The 21,014-nt window shown below is 40.1% G+C and overlaps 1 protein-coding gene across 10 annotated transcripts in view; it reads left to right on the forward strand.

The window, feature by feature from the left end:
• LOC119022671 (vitamin D3 receptor A) overlaps positions 1 to 21,014 on the forward strand; it is an 80,797-nt gene that overhangs the window by 50,584 nt on the left and 9,199 nt on the right. For all 10 annotated transcript variants that reach the window (XM_037103814.1, XM_037103820.1, XM_037103818.1 and 7 more), the window contains 6 exons: positions 1,518 to 1,648; positions 10,972 to 11,156; positions 14,304 to 14,403; positions 15,247 to 15,424; positions 19,112 to 19,263; positions 19,995 to 20,111. In XM_037103814.1, the coding sequence (XP_036959709.1) occupies positions 1,518 to 1,648; positions 10,972 to 11,156; positions 14,304 to 14,403; positions 15,247 to 15,424; positions 19,112 to 19,263; positions 19,995 to 20,111 (863 nt within the window). The remainder of the gene's footprint in view (positions 1 to 1,517; positions 1,649 to 10,971; positions 11,157 to 14,303; positions 14,404 to 15,246; positions 15,425 to 19,111; positions 19,264 to 19,994; positions 20,112 to 21,014) is intronic.

Here is a 21,014-nt window from a genome sequence, read left to right on the forward strand (position 1 = left end):
GCGTGACTACCTGCCAGTACACACTGTTTTCAATGTTACGGTACAGTACGTGTGTTTCTGTCTGCCTGTGTGAACATTTATGCAGTGTTTTTAGAACAATATGAATTATTTAGTCGAGTCCATAATCCTACTCTGTCTTTGCCTCGTTTCCCCTTTTCGTGCTCACACTCACTTTCTCTCATGCACACATTCACACACACAAAGGGACACACACAATGCACACATACTTTTCTTGAAATTTATGAAATCTCAAAAACAATGAAGCATTATAATTAATTTAAATCTCAGTAGCCAAAGGGAGCATATTAAAGACACCATCCCTTCAGTCAAACATTGATTTTTAACATGAGTCAAGGCATTTTTACAAGCTAAAGTGCAAGTGTGTACAGTAGATACAGTGTATGTAAATTGGTCAGTGCATTACTGTTGCTCTTCTAATTGTTCCTATTCTTACATGTATCAAATATTTACCCAACGAAGCATTTTAGTTAACTGACCTGCGAGAGTGTAGTGCAGCACATGGACAGGTTAGTCTAGCACACGAGTTATTTTGAGGTTAATTTTCATAAAAGGCAGCGGTTACAAGCATTTCTTTTATTTCATTACTGGATTTTTAACTTTGTAAGCAAACATGTGGCCTGCCTAATGTTCGTCTATCAAACGCACACTGCAGCATTCAACGTGTTAAACAAACTCTGTGGTGAAGAAAATAACTCCGCTCAAAAATCTGCTTCTGTTCAGCATCTTGTACAGCGACGGACTCCCTGGAGCTAATAGTTCAGCAGAGAGGCTGCTCTCACAGCTGGACTTATAATGTCAGTAACAGCTGATCACACCCATGCACCCATTTGGAAACACTGGAACAATACCAATGTTTGGAATAATGTTTTGGATGATACAGATTTCTTTGTATGTTGTTTGGGTCCATTTTTGTGTAAGAAATCCTCTTTAAAGGAGTAACTGAGCATTTCAAAACTCATTAAGCCCCCCATTACATCTGTGAATGAGCACAAATTTAATCATACATATTTAAAAACCTTTAGATAATAGCCTTGAATTAGATATATGAAATGATTCTTTATGATGATTCTTTTTTTTTTTTTTTTGAAAACTGGACTACTTCAAAAGCCTTTTTAGCCATCCTTACAGCTCTTGATTTGTAAGCAAAGCTCTTGTTCACAGCCTCTAATAATGCGGTGTTAGTTGTTCTAACACCATGATTTGTTTCAGCCTCCACAAGACATCTCGGAGCTCTGAACGAAGGGATCACATCAGAAAGGTCACTGTAATATCTTTGAAAGTCCATGTCACTGATCTTTCTCAGAGACAGTAATACTTGGACAACGCTAGCATTTTCTTTTACGTTTCTTTTTTTTTTTGGTTGATTTTCGGACAACAAATTAGTGTATACCTACTGGTAAATCTCTTAAGCATGAAACATGAATTTGCCTCCTTCTGTGCCTGCAATGGAATATTTGAACCAGAGTAATGGATTCATTACTGATTTCATCCTACAGGCGCAGTATGAAGCGTAAAGCTTCTTTCACCTGTCCCTTCAACGGGAGCTGCACCATCACCAAGGACAACCGGCGCCACTGCCAGGCCTGTCGTCTGAAGCGCTGCATCGACATCGGCATGATGAAAGAGTGTGAGTTGACTTTTTTGACATTATGCTTAAAATACAAGTTCAGCTGTGAGTTTGTGAGCTTCATCATGATACCCAGTGACTTGTCAAAATTTGATAGAACCAGGACCGATGAGACTTATTTTCAATTCACTTTCACTTTGACAGTTTTTGCCAGGCAAATGACAAGTTGGGAGACAGTAACAGTAATATCTATAATCCTTTGAATTCATATCTCACCCCCTAGAACTTACTTACTTGCCCAGACTTAGTTCAGGTTAAAGTCTCATAACCAGATTCCATGATTTGAGAAGACATACTAACATCATGATATCTCCACTTACAGTAGATAAGATGTCCAAAGTTTGATACTGAGGTGATGTTAAGGCAGGATGTAACATCTCGGCCTCCTCTTGACATCCCTTTGATGTAATGTTTATGTTGGTGTCTAAAGTAGAGCAGCTGCATTTGATGCTTCTTCATGTTCCCCTTTTTATTGCAAATAAAGCCACTTCCAGGATGGCATTATATTTTACTGTTATTTTCTTATTGAAGCTCTTTGGCTTGCTATTATCATTCTTGTTAAATTTGATCTAATATCCATTGATTGTTTTATCTGGAAGCAGAGTCATTTTGCAATGCACCAACTGCTGAAAGAGATCAGTTACAGGTTGGCTGGTGCAAGTGGTAAACTGGTTTCCTGCTTGCATTGCATTTAATCTAATATTAAAAGACATTCAGGAAGAAGCAGCAGCCAATGGAATCAGTGGTTAGGTGTAAATTGATCTGATTTGCAACAAAGAGGCTGGTAATAGTTGATATTCATGAGGTAGGCTGTACCATATGGCAAACACAGGCTTGGGTCGGATAGTAGAACATTTTAACCAGTGGATTTGATCCTGTTTTTTATTTACTATGAAGTTTCGATCATCAGTGCATTTTACAAGGTGTTTACAGAAGGGTTGTGATATAGCCTAACTAGATTGATATCGATTTATCTTATGTGTTTGAAAGGCTATTTGACACAATCTCAGCCATCTCGTTTATGCATACAGTACCAGGGAGTAATACAAGTTGAACATGCGAAGAAAGAATGAGACATCATCTCACCCTGTTTTAATACACAGTGACACCTTGTCACAAATGATTCATTATAACTAACACTGAGGGGTGTCTTTATCCTGCCTGTTGAAAATCATCATATTATCCACTAGTTATGTCATCAGTCCTGCATCGAACTTTTATAAACATTGAAAAACACTTCATAAAAAAACTAACCTATAAGCAGGACTTGGCACCAAAATCAGTGCATCACCTTAACCATGACAAGCAGCAGATGACATGGGGAGAAGGAGAGAAAGGGAGGAAAGGAAAGAAGCCAAAGGGGGTTAAAGCCCTGTTCAACAATGGCTCTCTTTCTTTAAAGAGACACACAATAATCTGGCCCACATTTCATTCACAAGCACATTGTGTGTTTGTGTCAAACAGAGATGATGCAGGGCAGGGTTCACCACAAAGAACCACATGATGACACTGTCTGTATTTCATTGAGAAAAGATGAGAGAGGAGCAAGCAGGAGGAGAGGAAGAGAGAGAGACTTATCAGTTTAAAACGGTCTCTTCATTTCTCACAGCTTGTGCACAGTTTCATTATACTTCCCCACTCCTCTGCTTTTACCATGAGCATTGATTCCCCCCCCCGACCTCCACATACTGTTCAGAACTTAAAGGCAGCAGCTTATTTCATATTCTGTTCTTCCTGTACATAATCCTCTGTGGTAACAAACCTGTTTGTTTTTTGATTAATGCCAACTGTAATTGCAGAGGCGCAATCACTCCTGGGTGGTGCTGAGAATTAGGCTGGATGATAGACCAGCAATTAGTGCTTTACATAAAAGCATAATTCGCATTATTAGCTTTGATTAATTCCCATCACATTTGCCTGAAGGCAGCAGGTTTGTGTTTATCTGCAGTCTAAATGTTACCCACTACAGATCCACTGGTTACAGCTTGAGAGTAACCACACATACTTGTACTCTCTTGTGAACATGTAACTAATCATTTATATTCTGGTAGTTAGGTACTCAGCCTCAGTTTGCTCAGTGCACTTCAGAATTGTTTTATTAAAAAAGAAAATCGATCCATCAATCATCCCTGTGCTGAAGATTCCCCTTCATCCAGCAACATACGCATGTTGAAGATAAATTGCGAATGCAAAGTAAGACCAGCAACAACAGTGCCATGTTATGTCTGAATTCACAGCTGTAACACAATCATCATGAAGTGGACAAGAGACTTTAACAATGTGGTTAACTGGTGCAAAGACCGTATAGACTGCAGCTTGTGCCTCCGGTCACAAAAATGCCAGAAGCGTCCTCCCACTCCCTCTGTGTGGATGTGGCCTTGTGCATCTGCTCATGACCTCGCCCATGCTGAAGTTTATTTTCCTGTCAGAAATAAATAAATCCAGGTTCAGTAGGTCGGAGTCGATGTGTCATGTTTGCCACATCCTTTGTCAGTGTGGGGCCTTGTGGTGTTCTGTGTTTGTGTGGTTGTGTAAACATATTAATGCAGCGCCAAATAATGAATAGATGAGGATGTGGCACTGGGTGTTAATCTGTGGGAAGCTTGAAGACTCATAACCAACCATAGAGCATTTGTTTCTCTGTCCAAAGGCAGAGACAGATGCAGACCAGAATGTGGAGTTAATTATGAAGACATGACCGTGATGACTTACATGTTGTTGTTGTTTGTGTTTTTGTGGTGGTCATAAGGAGCATGTCTTTTGCTCTTGTGACTGTCGCTCTTGTGACGGGAGGAAAACAAATGAATGTTTTGTGCATATTTCTGCTATACATGTTGTTACTACTTTCTGGAGGGTTTTATCAATCTGTGCCACTGTTAATCTTGTGACAGCACTAACAAACAAGACACTGACAAGCTTGGAAAGGGACTGTCTGCTGTATCCTGAAGAATTCGATACTGTCATTTAATCATAATATATCACTTGTGGTACTGGCTGAGAGTGAACTCTACTAAGATAAGACACGATCCTTCTCAGGATAACTTTTAAGATACATTTCTTGTGGCTTCTTAGAAGTAGATGAGTGACCGCACCAGTTAGGATTAGTGTTGGGCTGTAATCATTCATTGTTTACCCAGTTTGATTCTTACCTTTTGGAAGATTGTATTCATGAATGCATCTTTGAGGATGAATTACAATTCTGTTACCCTGTTTCTGTTGGTATATGTGTGTCTGCCTTTTATGCTATCCTTTCTTTATACTGGCAGCTTTGTCCAAGCTTCACCACCATTCAGTGTTGTGTGTGGGTGTGTGTGTGTGTGTGTGTGGGGGTGTGTGTGTTTCTGTGTGCCCTCTGCGAGCGGTGCCAGCTGAGTTCGTAGTAAACACCCCTCCGCTGTCCTTGTTTGACAGAGGTTAGAAAGATGCCAGGAAAAGACCTCCCCGCCTGTGAGTGTGTGAGCGTATGTATTTGCTTGCCGTGTTTGTCTGTTTGCGCGGGTGTATATTTGTAACAGGATTAGAATCGCAGGAGAGTGTTTGAAATGTTTTAGCCTTTAGAGGAATGAATTCCCGCCCTCTGTGCCTTTCATTAGCAAAGCTTCTCCTGCAGTGCTGCCCTCCATTTGCCTCCCCAATTCATATTCCTCATCCTCTCTCAGAGTCTTTTGTATTCTGTCTCTTTGATGCCCTTTACACCTACATTACCATATGTGCCAGATGCTCTATTTATAGTTGGATATATAAAAAATATGTCAAATGGAGGTGTAGATGGAAATACATTTTGGCGATACACATTTGTTTTGTGTTCCCCACAAATAAAGTTCTTATTATGGCTGTACAATTAATCACAATATTATCAAAATAGCAATAATGCTGTAGCCAAATCACAAGCTTGAGTTGTTTTGTCAGGTAAAAAGTTTGACATGACACCTTTTTATAGCAGAGATGGCCCTGGCCCTGGCCTACAAATCCTGTTCTTCAGGTGTAATTTGAATGAAAGATCATTATTTAGTTTTTTTTCAGTGTGAGTGAAAATGAAAATTGTGATGTGTAAAACATCATTCCTCTTCTATTGAGAATCATATTGCTATCGCAAAATCTGTTAAATTGATTTTATACCATATCAAATATTCAGAGGTTGCACTTCAGTAAAAGTAGCAATGTCACAGTATGGAGTAAGTTAAGTGCAAAAGTAATGGCGTGGCATTTGTTATATTTTATGTTATGTTATTCATATAAAACACAAGTACAGTATTATTGCAGGAATGTGTCACTTGAATGTTAAGGCTGGACACTTTTAAAGGCTGACTTTACTACTTTAAATAGTTTATCTGCTGGGTAGCTAGGGAGATGGGAATTTGTCCTCTCTGGTTTAATAGTAAGTTAAGTACATTTTAATGTAAGTTAATTTGATAGAGTATCACAGATTAAGATACTATCTTAATTTATGTTTTTATTGTATTTTGTATTAAACTGAATCTCCAAAGTAGCAGTTGAATAAAAAATGCAATAATTTCCTCTCAACTTAAGTGGAGTACAAGTATGAAGTAGCAGAAACTGGAAATACTCCAGTAAATTAAAGAACCTTAAATTTTAATTTAAGAATATTGCTTGGAATATGTACCTTGTTACTTTCCACCACTGTTATAATAATATGCATTCCAAAAACAAAGGCTCTGAGACTATTTAGCTTATCTTTTAAAAAGCATTGCTATCCATTTTTGTATGCATTTTGCACTCTTTTATTTATGTTTTGCCGTATATCACTTTTGTTTTAGCAGGAGCTCAACTAGAAAATTAATTACAAATAAAGAAAAAGAAGGAAAAGATCCTGAATTATTCATTTTTGTTTATTTTATTTTTTTTCAAATTGCTGAGTAGACACAATCAAATGCCGCCTAATGTGTTTTTTACCCCATGCCTTCTTGCCACCCTGCACACTTCCATTGTGATCTTTTGATAAGCTGTTCTGCGTCACACTCAGCATGTGTGGGTGCCCCCACGCCTGGCTGACCTGATTTTACCTCTTGAAACATCACAGACCCAGGGCAGCAGTGGAAATATATTGGCTTCACACCAAATCCAGCGTGACATATATCACACCAAATCTGAGTTGTAGCCGCCTCTTTTGTGTTTAACTGGTCGGTCGGAGGGCTAATGAGTATACCTGCTGTGAACCTCTGGCCTCCGCGACAGGCAGACTCTGCCTTTCCCTCTTTGTCAGTGTCTCTGGCATTACTCGTGTTGACCAGATGCTTACTGTGTGTCTTTCTTTCTCTGCTCCTCTCTGCCATGCAGGGCACCACATCACTACTTCTCATCAGTTGCTTTCCAAACAGCAAACTGTCTTTTTGGTAAACTGCTGTGCGCCTGCCAAGCGCTGTTGGGTGGTCAAGATGTTCCTTTGATGGTCTGTTGTTTTTGGTGGACTCCTGCCGTGGTGATGCCATCTAGGGCTCAAACTTGGCTTGAGACTGACTAGTCCAATCATGTCCCGGCCTTAGAATAGCTGCTTTGTCAGCCTGTGCCAAACTTTGACCAAACTGTGCCTATTCATGATTGGGCTCCGTGCTGCATACTTGGATGTCCTCACCACAAGGAGTGGTTATGGGCAGTCCGCTCCTGGCTTGGGACTGGATGGACATTGGAGCACAGCCAAAGCCTAATTAATGACGGTGGGTCAAAAGAGATGAAAGCCAAGTAAATTCTTTGGTTAGCTAAGCAGTCAGATTCATTCAGTTGCCTTTTTAAGCCTGTGTAGCCAAACTGCTGTTGTTGTCGTCTGCATTGCCACATTATGCGGTTATGTAACTCTGCTGCTGTGGTTGCAATCCAGGGTGCAATCACTGAAAATCCACTTCAAATATAGTTGTTTACAGCTTCCAGGAAAACAACTAGTATTTAGTATGAAGTGCATGATCTGAGCACTATTTAATTTAGAGTCATCCATGCCATCACACTGGTCTCTTTAATTAGGAGTTACTGACAAAGCATGTATTTATTTGGTGTCCTTATTCCTTTGATCCAAATAAGTACTTAACATTGGAAAGGATAAAAGTTGTAGTTTGCCACATGACAACATATTTTAATGACATTTAGTGAACCATCAGGGGTTGTGGTATTAACAGGTGAAGACTTTAAATCAGTTCAACCAGTCAAAAGCTATTTTTGAGGAGGTTACTATGGCAAAGAAAATACTGTGGGGAGCTTTTACCCTCCATTCAGCCAGCATGAGCAAGGCCTCTGCCATACCTTTAACCCTAAGCAAACAACATCATTTAGTGAAGCTAAATTTAATGTCAGTAAAGTATGAATAGTGAGGCAGTTGCTCCCTAGCTGCCAGAGCCCCAGACTTGCCGTCGTATCTGCGAGCATTGTGACCTCATGGCTCCGGGCCTGTGTCTCTTTGGCAGTCGCGGTCTGTCTGGCAGTCATGCTCTCTGTCTGTCTGTCTGTCTGTCCGTCTCCCTGTCTGTCTGCACAGTTGAGCGCTTCATGGGCAATCAGTCACTGTGGCAGAGAGTCAAGAGGATAATATGTGCTGAGGCATTCAGGGGTCAGTGCATTACCCCAGCTGTGACTGACAGACCTGGATGACGAGAATACTAACTTTAACGTCTTATTTCTATATTCTGTGTTATATTCAGGTTGCTACAATAAACTGAGGAAGAAAAGCCATGTGAGATTAATGGTCTGGATATTGCAATAAAGATATGAATTGTGGTATAGCAAATATAGTGTATCTTTTTTGGTTAAGTGGCTAATATTTGCTCTGAGTATGTAATAGTACAATAGTATACTCTTCATAATTTCCTGTGTGCACTTGGATGCCTGTAATTGTTCATACAGTCATCAACAGCATCAAACAATGATGACGTCAAACTCCTCCTGCTTCTCTCTGTGGGCTTGAAAGTAACATCATGTTCTGAACACGTAAGAGACAAACACATACCTGAACACAGCATTTTGAAGTTAAATACATATGCGTGTGTTTGTTCAGTTTGTTCTTTCATAATCACACATGTTTTACATGCATAGTTTGTGTGTTATGACAAGTGTGATCATATGACACACACCATCTTGTTACAGATGTTACATCCACACACTGCACATTTGTTTTTCATTTTAATAAAATATCTTCAGGCACAGCAGATTTCCTTTTTTATTTTAAAAGAAAAATACTGTACTGCAGGAATTGTGCATATTACTCATACTAAACTAAATCAAAAATAATGTACAGAGTGCAATGATGAGTGTCTGAAAAATACCCTCTCCACATCAGTAGTTGAGAAGTCATACTAAGAGTGAGGGTAGTACTCAGAGGGCTGCCACTGACTGTCTGCACTACAAGTTCAAATTGAATTTTTTTTTTTAAAGCGAATAGACTGGACCTAATGTGACTCAGTGTTTCTGCTATATTCACCCACTAATGGCACCCCGCCATAGCAGAATTTTCAGTGCATAATATCGCCACTTATCACTGCTTGGCGTCAGTTGCTCTGTCATTCACATGGTATTTTAACAGCAGGGGTGCCAATAATTTCTGCTGTGCCTTGTTCTGTTGTGTAATTTTGCTGCATTAAACTAATGTTAAATGTGTAAAGCGACAGGAGGGGTTGACACTAAAGTAGTGGTTTACCTATGTTGTCATGCCAGTTCAGGAAATACTGACAAAAAGAGTGAGTTCCGCTTTCTTTGCCAAAAGTTTTATTATCCAACTTTGGTTCTTTGTTTGTCTTGAAGTGTGTTATAACAACGCAACATTTATGGTTTTTCTTGGAGAGCATGGTGTTTTACAGTGTTCATGGTCATACTATGGTCATCTTGCGATTGATCAATTGATTTTCTAATTTTCAGGTTGGTTGATTTCCACTGTATTTCTGTAGAGTGGTAACAGATAAAGAAACTAAAGAATTCTAAAAAGGTTTGCAATATTCACAAGTGTTTATTACAATTCTGGGTGGCCCACCCAAGTAAAGTCTATGTGTGGGAAACACTGTTTTAAATCCAATAGAAATTTCAATCTGTTGTGATCTGTGATAAATAATGACTGTGAATAAAAGACTGCAAAGTAACATAATGCTCCAGGATATGTGGTAGTGGCATGCAAACTCAGGAATTCCCAAAGGAACCTCTCAACTTGTCAAACCCAAAAGAGCCACTATAAACAGTATGTATAATCCATTCTGCACCACTGTGCCTGCAGTCTAGTGCTGCAGCATGAATAAGGCAAAAGGCACTTAAACATCCAACATCCAACACCTGCTGCATCAGCTATATTAAAAGGCAGCAGACATGGCAGGCTTTTTTCTGCGTGCAAGGCTAAGAGGACGTATGGTCCATGTAACCTGGGATGCACAATCCGCAATTCATCTTGAAACTGAATTCAGTATTCCGTTATCATAGCCAGTGTTCTGACCGTGTCTTTGCATGCTGAGAATAAGTAAATACTCGCCCAAATGTCTTGAATGCATCTAAAGTATCATTAAAGAACAGCATACGAACTGCTCTCTTTCAGTGTTGGTCATACCTTCAATTCATCTGTTTCATTTTTTTCCTTGAAGCTCATTGTATAACCCTTAATTCGTGGACAGATACAGAAGAAATGAATAAAGAACAATATTAATTTTACTGCAGACCTAAAATTAGCTATAACCTCCTGTGAAATCCATGCCTTGGTGACTACCTCGAATTTAAATGTAACCTTAAAGTTATTTTTTCTGCTTGAGAAGACAACAAGCAGAAATAGTAACTGAAACACGAGGAGCTATATAACAAAAGGACTAAGGGGATTCATGCAAAAATGTAAATATTTTATATCAGGTGATATGATTTTGTAACTGTGTGGACCAGTACTGCACAAAAGCTGTCTTTGGCCTATCGTTACCTTTTGATTTTCCCCAGTGTACCACAACATTGGTAGTGCAGATAGTGTGAAGGGATTGTGTTGTCTCTGCACTATGTGACATCATTACCTCATGCATGCGGACCCGTGCGTGTGTTTACTTCCACTAAATTAGACACAGTGTGAGGAGACCAGATCAATTACAGCACTTAGTGATACTTAATGTAGGCTGTTAATGGAGTTACCTCTGGGTTAAATCCCATCTTTCTTTGGGGTTCTTTTTTGATGGACTCAAACATGTTGAAAAACATCAGTCCAAAATATAGATTTTTAACATTTGTTCTGACATGACTGCGAGCCATCTTTATAAGCAAATCAATATATGATCTAGGAAAATAATTGTGTGTGTGCTGGTGAATTTTTCCATCTGTGTATTGCAAGACATTTGATATATCCTCTCTTCCTATCTATATTGCAGTCATCCTGACAGACGAGGAAGTCCAGAGGAAGAAGGACATGATAATAAAAAGGAAAGAGGAGGAGGCAGCCCGGGAGGCAATGAGGCCACGTCTGAATGAGGAGCAGGCCCGAATCATCTCCTCCTTGGTGGAAGCTCACCACAAGACCTACGATGCCTCCTATTCGGACTTCTCCCGCTTCAGGGTTAGTTCAGTACAAAGTTTCTCCCTTCACCAAAACCACGCTGACAGTGTTGCAGCCAAACTCACTTTGTTCTCCACTGTGAATTTGGGTGGAGCAGGTCATGATGTCATGCAGAAGGGAGGGTTGCTTAAAGCACAGCATCAAGCTGCAGTTTCCACAAAAAAGCCAGTTGATCAAGAAACACAAGTTGCAAACAGCAGTATGTGTGTTGTACTCTTTTAGGTTAGCAGCCTGCCACCGTGCAAAGTTGATTAACTGGAGATCAAATGCTGAAGAACTAATGTTCAAACAAAATGTAATCATAGGATATGGATAACATCTGCTCTGGTTTACCACAACACTACAGACCTTGGCATTCTCCCTTGTAGTTTGTACCCGTGACTGTAATTGGCTGAAGTAGGTTACAATTACAACTGAAACGCCAGGAAAGGCTGCAACTTCATGTTTGATTTCCAGCCATTTTGACCATGGCCAGGCCATGGAGATTGGCTGGAAGGCATGGTTTAACTTTTAGTAACCACACAGTATAAACAGACACCATGAATCTGGTAGTTTTAAGTTATTGCTCTAGCATAAGGGCAGCAACAATAAGGCTTAGCTGTGATCTTGGAGATGGCATTATTTGTCTCCAACTAATGGCAGGAAGGTCAGGAAAAACTCTCCCTGACAGCAATCAATAAATCAAATGCTTTAACCAACAAAAGTGTCTGTGGCTGTCGCAGGCGTCTAATAAGCCATGACCAGAGTGTTCCACATGGCTCAGTGAGTATTTTGCTCAAGCTATTAGCAAGCTTGTTGCACAAGAACGGCAGAGAAAGTACATCCAAAATTTACCAAGATGAGTGAGAGAGTGAAGCTCTGTCTACAAAGGGAGCGTGAACGGCACATCAGCAGTGCAAAAGCTCCAGTGCTCAGACTGTCTACACAGGATGCCCTCAGGCAAAGTATTAAGTGTAGGTCATCTGTATCCTGGACAGTGCTCAAAGCTCAATGCACAATTACATTAGATATATTCATAACAGAGGACAAGTTAAAATGTAGTTCTGCATGTAGTTTTAATTGATTAAGTGATTTTGATTTGATTATTTTATTTTATATAACAAAAGTTCACATAACACATGTAAGCCGTTTTGGAACTGCTCAGCTCTGTACTGAGGGGTCAAGTTTCTCAGTTTTCAACCAACGAAGCCGTGGGCAGCCGCTTCGCCATATATTGTTTTGAAGGGGTCGTGGCTCAGTCTGTGGACGGGGCTTGCTGTGCCACCCAGATTTGCTTCCCTCTGTGCAGACATACGTTCCTCTTCCACACGAAAACAGCATTTCAGTCAAATTATGAAATTCTGTGATATTCCACGTAAAAAAATTGATTCCCTTTTAATCGGCCAGTTCCGCGATTCCGTCCGTGATTCCGTGATCGTGGAAATCATAGGGCCCTACATTCGTGTACATAATGTGATGCAGCTGCTCCAGAAGGATTCTGTTTTTTTGGCCAAAACCGTAGTATAAAATAAACGCATATTGTCTTTTTGTGTCCTGACTGTGCCGCTTTGTTTTAATTTATCTTCTCCTGTCTTCACATCAGTTAAGATCACACAAGCCATATACACGAGGTGGTCGTGACAGCCAGATTTACTTTCCTTGTGGTGTATCAACATATGTGTGGTACTGTGCATGAATTTAATGAGACTCAGCACCACTCCTGTGATCTTGAGATAGCTGTAAACGGTGTCTGTAAACACAGTGAAGCTAACTACATACATATCAACACTTCAGCCACCATCTCCTGTGTGTGTTTTCAATAAACAATACTTGACACCTGTAACACTAGTCAGCAGAAGTGTTTATCTGCCCGACAACCTATTTTTTCCTCCAAGTCATGAACTTGATACTTTCAGATGACGTTCTCTCTGCAGACTACAAGTGGGTCACCAAAGTGAATGAGATGGAGGACACAGATATGATGGAACGTCTGAGAAGGTTTCAAAACACAACCTTCCGTGCGTCTGTGATTTAGCACACTCTGTTCAGACAGCCACAACCACGCTCCAGTTGGGTAGTAGATATGCAATGACTCAGTTTTCCAGATATTGAGCTGTGGTTGTCACTTTGAACTGAGTGTGAACCTTGCAAAATGAAGTAATCCTAAAACAAGAACATACAAAAACTGAACTTCTGACCAGACTGAAAACTAGGGTGTGCTTTGGAAATAATAAGCAATTCTTATTAAAACCTGCAGTCTGGGACTTTTGTCTCCCCCTATGATATTGAGAGTTATAACACAAACCCTGCCAATGTTCTCATGACGCCATCGCAGAACCCGTTGCTACTGGTGTGCCAGCGCAGGAAAGTCGTTACTGACCCCAGATTTTAAAAACTATAGAGATTTTTATCTGGCCGTGACAGGCTTAATCAGCATTGTGTGAACTTTTTTTTGGCAATGTAAAAGTCTTACACTGCAAGTTTAAGTGAAACAAACTGATATCATCATGAATAACACACACATTAGCTTTAGTCTTCATGTAAACTAAACAATAAGCAGACATATTTTAGGATTAAAGAACTTGTAGCGTACTTCTGGTAGTGTTTTTAAAAGTACCTAAAAAGTCATACTTGAGCAAAAATAAAGAGATCATGTTAAAATTGTACTTTGGTAAAAGTGAAAGCCACCCATATGAATTGTGCTTGAGTAAAAGTATATATGAAATAGATATACAATTTTGGACTGCGCCCAAGCCAAGTATGTATATGCTTTTTTTCTGATTACTTGAAGAAGTTGGGCCAATTACCAATTAAATCATTTATATATAGATTAACAGAAAATGGATACACTCAAATAAAGTACCAGGGTGCCAAAATTGTACTTGAATAAATTTACTTTGTTACATTACATTGCTGTGTTTTTTTGGAAAAATGTAAGCTAATTTCTTTTTTTCACACATGTGGAACATGGGATAAAGTAAAAAGAACATAATCGGGTAACCTGTTAACACTGCTTTGTGAAACCGTCTCCTGGTGTGTGATGATTACTTCTGCTTGTAAAGGGTTTGATTCCTCAGCTCCAGGTGGTGGGAGCCCAGCAGTGCACTGAGCTTTGACAGTATTACAGTGAGGATATTAATGTCTATGTTTCTCTGTGTGTGTTCACAGCCTCCAGTGCGTGAAGGCCCAGTTACACGCAGTGCCAGCAGAGCCGCCTCCCTTCACTCTCTGTCCGATGCCTCCTCTGACTCATTCAACCACTCACCAGGTGAGATGCACACAGGGTCCTTCTCCTCATGTCCTTGTTTTCTTTCATACTTGATGGTTAACTTGACCAAAGACGCTCTGATGAAGACATCCATTGATTGAAAACACAAACACAGGCAGGAACTCCGCCCACACTGTCTGCCTCTGCTTGCATACTGTGTTGGAGTGTGCCTTAGCAAACTTGTTCCACTCGAGACGTTACATTCATTGTGTTTCATATTGCAAGACCTTAATTTTGCTGTTGTTTTGAATAAATAGCCCGCAGGAGGAGTCAGATATCTAACATTGTGTGTTAGTTTGTACTAAAGTGCCAGCATGGGAACTAATGAGTGTAATTTTGAAGACAGGAAGTATTTATGTTCTTATTCATGTTGTTTAATGTGGCTATGACAGCATATATTGGTCTTTAAAAGCCTTTGGTTTGGCCGCCACAAACCTTTTCAGACTTTTTAAGTGCCTTTCATACAAAAATGTCATATTTGTTCCACCACACTGAGTGTATATTTGTACTCAGCTAAGTTTATTTTAATGTGTCTCATTTTTCTCATTTTAGTTTTAAAACTATGGCTTTGTTATAGTCGCAAGTCATATGAAGGACACAAAAGCCTTATTTTTTTTTGCCAGCTTATTGTTTTTGTGGTTCATTTTTAAAAAAGAAAACAAAATTATCTTTACAAACTACAGACATTCTTCAATACTCTTGGCTGTATTTTCCCTGCTCTCGACTATGTATCCACTTCAAACTCAACTGCTATCCTTTCAGTCACTTCTTTACTCTGCCCCTCCCTTTTTCTTACTCTGCTACCTTGTACTCATCTTTTCTCCTAATCTGCTCCTCAAACAGAGTCAGTGGACACCAAGATGAACTTCAACAGTCTGTTAATGATGTACCAGGATGGCGCAAGCAGTCCAGACTCTAATGAGGAGGACACAAAGCTCTCTATGCTGCCCCATTTGGCCGACCTGGTCTCCTACAGCATCCAGAAGGTCATAGGCTTTGCCAAGATGATCCCAGGCTTCAGGTACAAAGTACAGGCACTGCAGTAACTGAGTTTGATTTTAATTTTGGGGCCATCAATACAGTGTTGCATCGTGCATTGCTTCCTGCCACAGAGTCTTATCCAAGGAGTCAACAAGGTCAGGCTTCTGTTGAACATTAGAAAAATAACTTAAATTTATACATTATGAAGAAACAACAGCGTTGATGTTATGTCAAAGACATCTCTGTATTGTGTTGCAGAGAAATCTATGAAAGGCAACCAGCTAGCCCCTAGCCAGGTTGCACCTCAAGAGGTAATAGTCCAACAGTAAACAACACAAACATTCCCCCGGTGGTCCAAGCTCCTGTAGAGTCAGGTCATACAACCGCCAACTGCACTAGCATTAGCTGAGCTTACTATTTATTGTGCGCTGCTAATTAGCAGCAGTAAACAGTTACTCTGGTGAAATGCACCCTGTTTTTTTGGAGTAGGAGTTTGACAGGAAACATATTCTTACACATCATACCTTTAATATGTCACTGTGGGGCTTCAAGAAGTCATTTGTAACTCGTGTTTTTTCCGAGAAGTGCTGTTGCTGGACCCCGATTCAGACTTTAAATCTGACAGCTGCAATTAGTTACTTGTTACACAGTGTTGACTGACAGAAAAATAAATCTGCATAATCACAAATTATAATCATTGCAGTCAGTAGTCAACCAAAATTGCCAAACATTTGCTGGTTCCAGCTTACAAAATGTGAGGATTTGTTGATGTTTGCCAGAAACAGAAATTATCACATTTGCAAAGAAGGTAAAGTTTCCCCACCCATGTCTTGTTTGTTTTGTTTGTTTGTTGGTCAGTTGGTTGGTTGGTTTGTCAGTGGGATTACACATAAACTTCCAAACAGATTATCATGAAACTTGGATGAGGGCTAGAGCCCATTAGGTTTTGGACCAGATGAATGAACATATCAAGGCATTTTGAGAAAAATGCGATGCAGATCCCAATTAAAATCCAGATCAAGTGGATTTAAATTGGATTTCATAGGGGCTTTTCTTTTTTCAGCTGCTGTACAGTAATAAATAGGTAACTGAACCTACCACATGCGTGCAATTGTGGGAATTCAGAAAGATGGCAATGGGGCTTTTATATTGATATACAACATACTCTATTATTCTTTGGTACCATAAATCATATTGTAGCCATATTGAAAATTAAACTTAATTACCTCTGTAGCTCTCCCTGTGCAAGCGTGGGTTTTCACCGGGTACTCCGGCTTCCTCCCACAGTCCAAAAACATACTGAGGTTAATTGATCATTCTAAATTGTCCGTAGGTGTGAATGAGAGTGTGGTTGTTTGTCTCTATGTGTAGCCCTGCGATAGACTGGCGACCTGTCCAGGGTGTCCCCTGCCTTCGCCCTAAGTCAGCTGGGATAGGCTCCAGCCCCCCCGCGACCCTGCAGAGGATTAAGCGGCGTACATATAATGTGTACAGATGATGGATGGATGGATGGACCTCTGTAGCTGTCTGCTGTTGTTGTGGTTATGATTTGGTTACAGGTGAATGGTTGCTGCATCCAACCAGCAGAACATACAGGCAAAAAGACTAGCAGCCTGACTGAGCTCCCCTCCTCCATGCACAGCACATTGATTTTTCTGCCTACATGTAGGTGGGACATCATCGGGCAAGGTGTGATGCTATTATCACTTCCAAACAAACAAGCTCTTCCAAGAATACGCTGGAACAGGCTGTAGCTTTTTAAATACATGCTGGGCTGAGAGATGAGTTCATAAATGTATGCACATGCAGAGACCACATAATAAAGGAATAAGGAAGACACGTCTGCAATATGAGGATACTTAATGCCTCTGTGTGTGTTCGCATGTTGTGGAGCAATACTGTGCATTTTTGCCATGCATCATGGGTACGATGGGTATTTTCTATAGGAATATAAAAGAGGCTGGGATTTCTTGTTTTTTGTAGAAGCAACATTATGAAATATGAATTGTTTAGCTAAATGTGTGTCCCAACTTACTTTGTCAGCCTATAAATAGTAGGAGTACTATAAAGAAAGATGGGACAGGACAGGCTGTTTAGCATGAAATTCACATGGTGTTGTTCTGTAGGTACAGTTAATTTTCATGAAAATTATAGGTAGCTTGAGGAGAGGATTTGTTAAAGATGGACCACCTCTGCTTGTGAACTGTACTTGCATCTGTGCAAGTGACAGCACAAAGCCTGGGGTTGGACGCTTACTGTTGCTACAGTAACCACATAATACATTCATTGTGCATGCTGTGCTTATCAGTTACACACACACAAACATAGGCAAACACAATTGCAAGTGTTGGTGGTTAGTAAGTAGAACATTTAGGCTGTGTGTGTGTATCTGGAGTGGCTGTTATATTTGTGTTCGCAGTTTCAAGTGAATTTTCATCCCACTTAATTTGCAGCACTTCAGCTTGTGTTTTGCAGTCAGTGTTTGTTTGTCACACACAGCGTCAGAGACAAAGCCCTGGTCATTCCTATCAAAGTGGCTCTTGGATGTGAATTACTCAGAAATCCCCATAGCTTAAATGAAACATCATTGGTGGGTGTGTAGTCTTTCTTATTGTGTACTTTCAAAGTCTTTTGCTTGTGGGAAAAGTCAATGGTAGAGCCAGCGCAAGTCAGCTGATGCAATTGCACGATTTTGGCCTCTATGTCAAATTGTCGACAAAGCCTGGAGTTGGTCAAGGGGGCATGGGGGAACCGAGATGTGTGCTGTTCTTCCTGGTAGGACACACAGTGTGAGATAATATCTTGCAATGATTTGTTTCAGTCTTCCTTGTTCATTTCCCTTAAATGTGAGTGCAGTAAGTACTCATACTAGAATGTGGATACTTCAGATTTTTTTTTTTTTTTTTAGTTCTGTCTGTATGCAAATCAAGACATCTTTCATGCTACACTTTCTTGCACTTTGTAGTGTTTTCAAGGTCGGAGCACTTACCATTTCACATTTCATAAAACTATCTGACACTCTGACATTTAGTTATAAGGAGTGTTATCTGGCACTTTGATTGAACTAAAGCTTGTAAGCCATCCCAACTGTATTTGTCTTTGTTATTTGGAGAGTATTTTCTGTTGTTAACTTTGTTGGGTAACTGCTTGATTGCCCAGGTTACTAGTTGCTCATTTTCAATAGCCAAATACCTATAGTGGCCGTTAAGGCTGATAATGGTGTTGATATTTGCAGAGTAGACATAACCTGTGAACAGCAAATCAGCCATTATTTATTTTTAACATTATAGAAGACATTGACAAATGTTTTTTGGTAAGGATACCTTTGATTCTTCTATTCCATTTTTTTTAAGATGACCTAGGTATTTATTGAGTTAAATGTGAACATGTCGCTGCTCTCTGATGGAGAGAGAGTGAAAGAGGGGCACTGTTGCAAAACTACCTCTATCTCTGTTCTCCACTATGTTGTTATTGTGCAATAAGCTAATAGAGGCTGATTTATTGGGCTAGCTCTAAAATTTGGAATGACATTGCAGTTCCTATAACTAAAGTGAGTATGAGAGTTGATAGAGTGCAAAGAGGGTAAAGCTGATGTAAAGACACCACTAAAGACAACTTCCATGACTCTGTCTCAAAACAGGCCTTTTATTTAACAGTGCCTGTGTCCGACTATAAACATGCCAGTCCAGTAACACTCTGTATCTGTTTCTGTGACTGTTTTTTCCAGAGAGCTGACAGCAGAAGACCAGATCGCTCTCTTGAAGTCGAGTGCCATTGAGATCATCATGCTGCGTTCAAACCAGTCGTTCAATCTGGAGGACATGTCCTGGAGTTGCGGAGGGCCGGACTTCAAATACTGCATCACTGATGTTACAAAGGGTTGGTTTCCATCCCATCTGTCACAGTGCCGCAGTGAAACAACCGAGCTGCACTGCATCAGTACATGAGCACATAAGCAGCATGTTTTGGACTTGCATGACTGCACACACACACACAAACACACACACACACAAACAAAGCACGTCCTTGCCTGAGACCTTGCCTATTGATCACACATGGCCTTCAGTACACACACTCATCTTCCCTCATCTTCCTCGTGGACTCAATCCTCTGGAAGTTTCCACGAAGGCTGTGTTACCAAGTACAGCACTGATGAAACGTGACTGTGCACACAAGTACACACTCTGAGGGAGAGAAAAGCGTTCAATGTTGGAGCTGATGACACAGCTGGGTGTTTTTTTTTTTCTTTTCTTTCCCCCACTTTATATAAGAGAACCTTACAAGGATCACACACACACGCACACACACTGCTTTTCTACGCACACTTGCACATTACTGTGAGGTTTTGACTTCAGGTATTTTCATTGAAGCAATAAAGCAGCCACAAACACACACAGTTCTTAGTCTTCCACACATGCGAGCCAGGAAGTAATGCTCTCTGTCCGCAATGTATAAATACACATGGATAGTAATGAGTCTTATGTCACTGCTGAAGAAAGTGTTTGAATTCAATAAAGTCAATAAAAAAAAAAAAAAAAGCACAATATTTTTTTTCCGTGTCTCAGCGCGTGGAGCTGTGTCTGACGTTGTGTTTGTGTCGTCCTCCACAGCGGGTCACACTTTGGAGCTGCTGGAGCCACTGGTGAAGTTCCAGGTCGGGCTGAAGAAACTCAACCTGCACGAGGAGGAACACGTGCTGCTCATGGCCATCTGCCTGCTCTCCCCAGGTACTGCCTGTGTTTATGTGTTCGTCTGCGTGTTCCTAGTTAGGTGTATTTCCAGCTGAGGCATTTTTTAAGAGTTGGATTGTTAGCAGATTGACTGACGACTAAGCACAGGATTCGTGTTGCTTGCTGACCTCGATTCACCTGAGCATTAGTGTTTTTTTCTGATGCTGCCAGTAACACCGTGGAGGCTTTTTAAGCTTTTCTTGGAAGAGAAAATGCTCTGTTCAAGAGATTAAAGTATAAAGTTACAACATCAGAAAATCACGCTTGTGATGTTGAAAACAGTGAATATGCGTAATCACTGAATGAGGCCACTGAGCAGCAAGGCCTCCTCAAGAATAGATGATGCAGACTCTGTCAATATCTCAATCTTATTCAACTACTGTTGATGGTCTAACAATGTAGTGAATGAATGAGCCATTTAAAAAGATGTTTATGGCCTTGCACTTCAAAACTTCTTTCATTGATGGTCAGAGTACAAAAACAAATGGGATGAATGTCAGTCTCATCGTAACAATGCCATCAAAATACAAAAAAACATCTTAAACTCTTTCCGCTGCCACATTCAAACCAGTCCATTTATAAACTAAATGTTAATGAATTGACATCATGTAAAACACTTTTTAAAAGATGTGACAAGATTAAAAGTCATAGCTTGCACTTAACTGTTTTCAACACCATCCCAAAATACAGCTTAAGCTGTCCTGAAGGAAGTGCTTTTTACAATGAAATGATTTAGATAAACAAAAAGCATGCATCACTCCAAATACTGAACATAAATCAACTCACATTTTATTGAAACATTTGTTATATATTCATTACTTCCCTCAATTCATAAATCAGTCGTTTGTAACATCTTAAAAAAAAAAAAAAGCTGTATTAATGTTTGCAAAGACATTAAAC

The sequence above is a fragment of the Acanthopagrus latus genome, chromosome 7, assembly GCF_904848185.1.
Source record: "Acanthopagrus latus isolate v.2019 chromosome 7, fAcaLat1.1, whole genome shotgun sequence".
NCBI lineage: Eukaryota > Metazoa > Chordata > Actinopteri > Spariformes > Sparidae > Acanthopagrus > Acanthopagrus latus.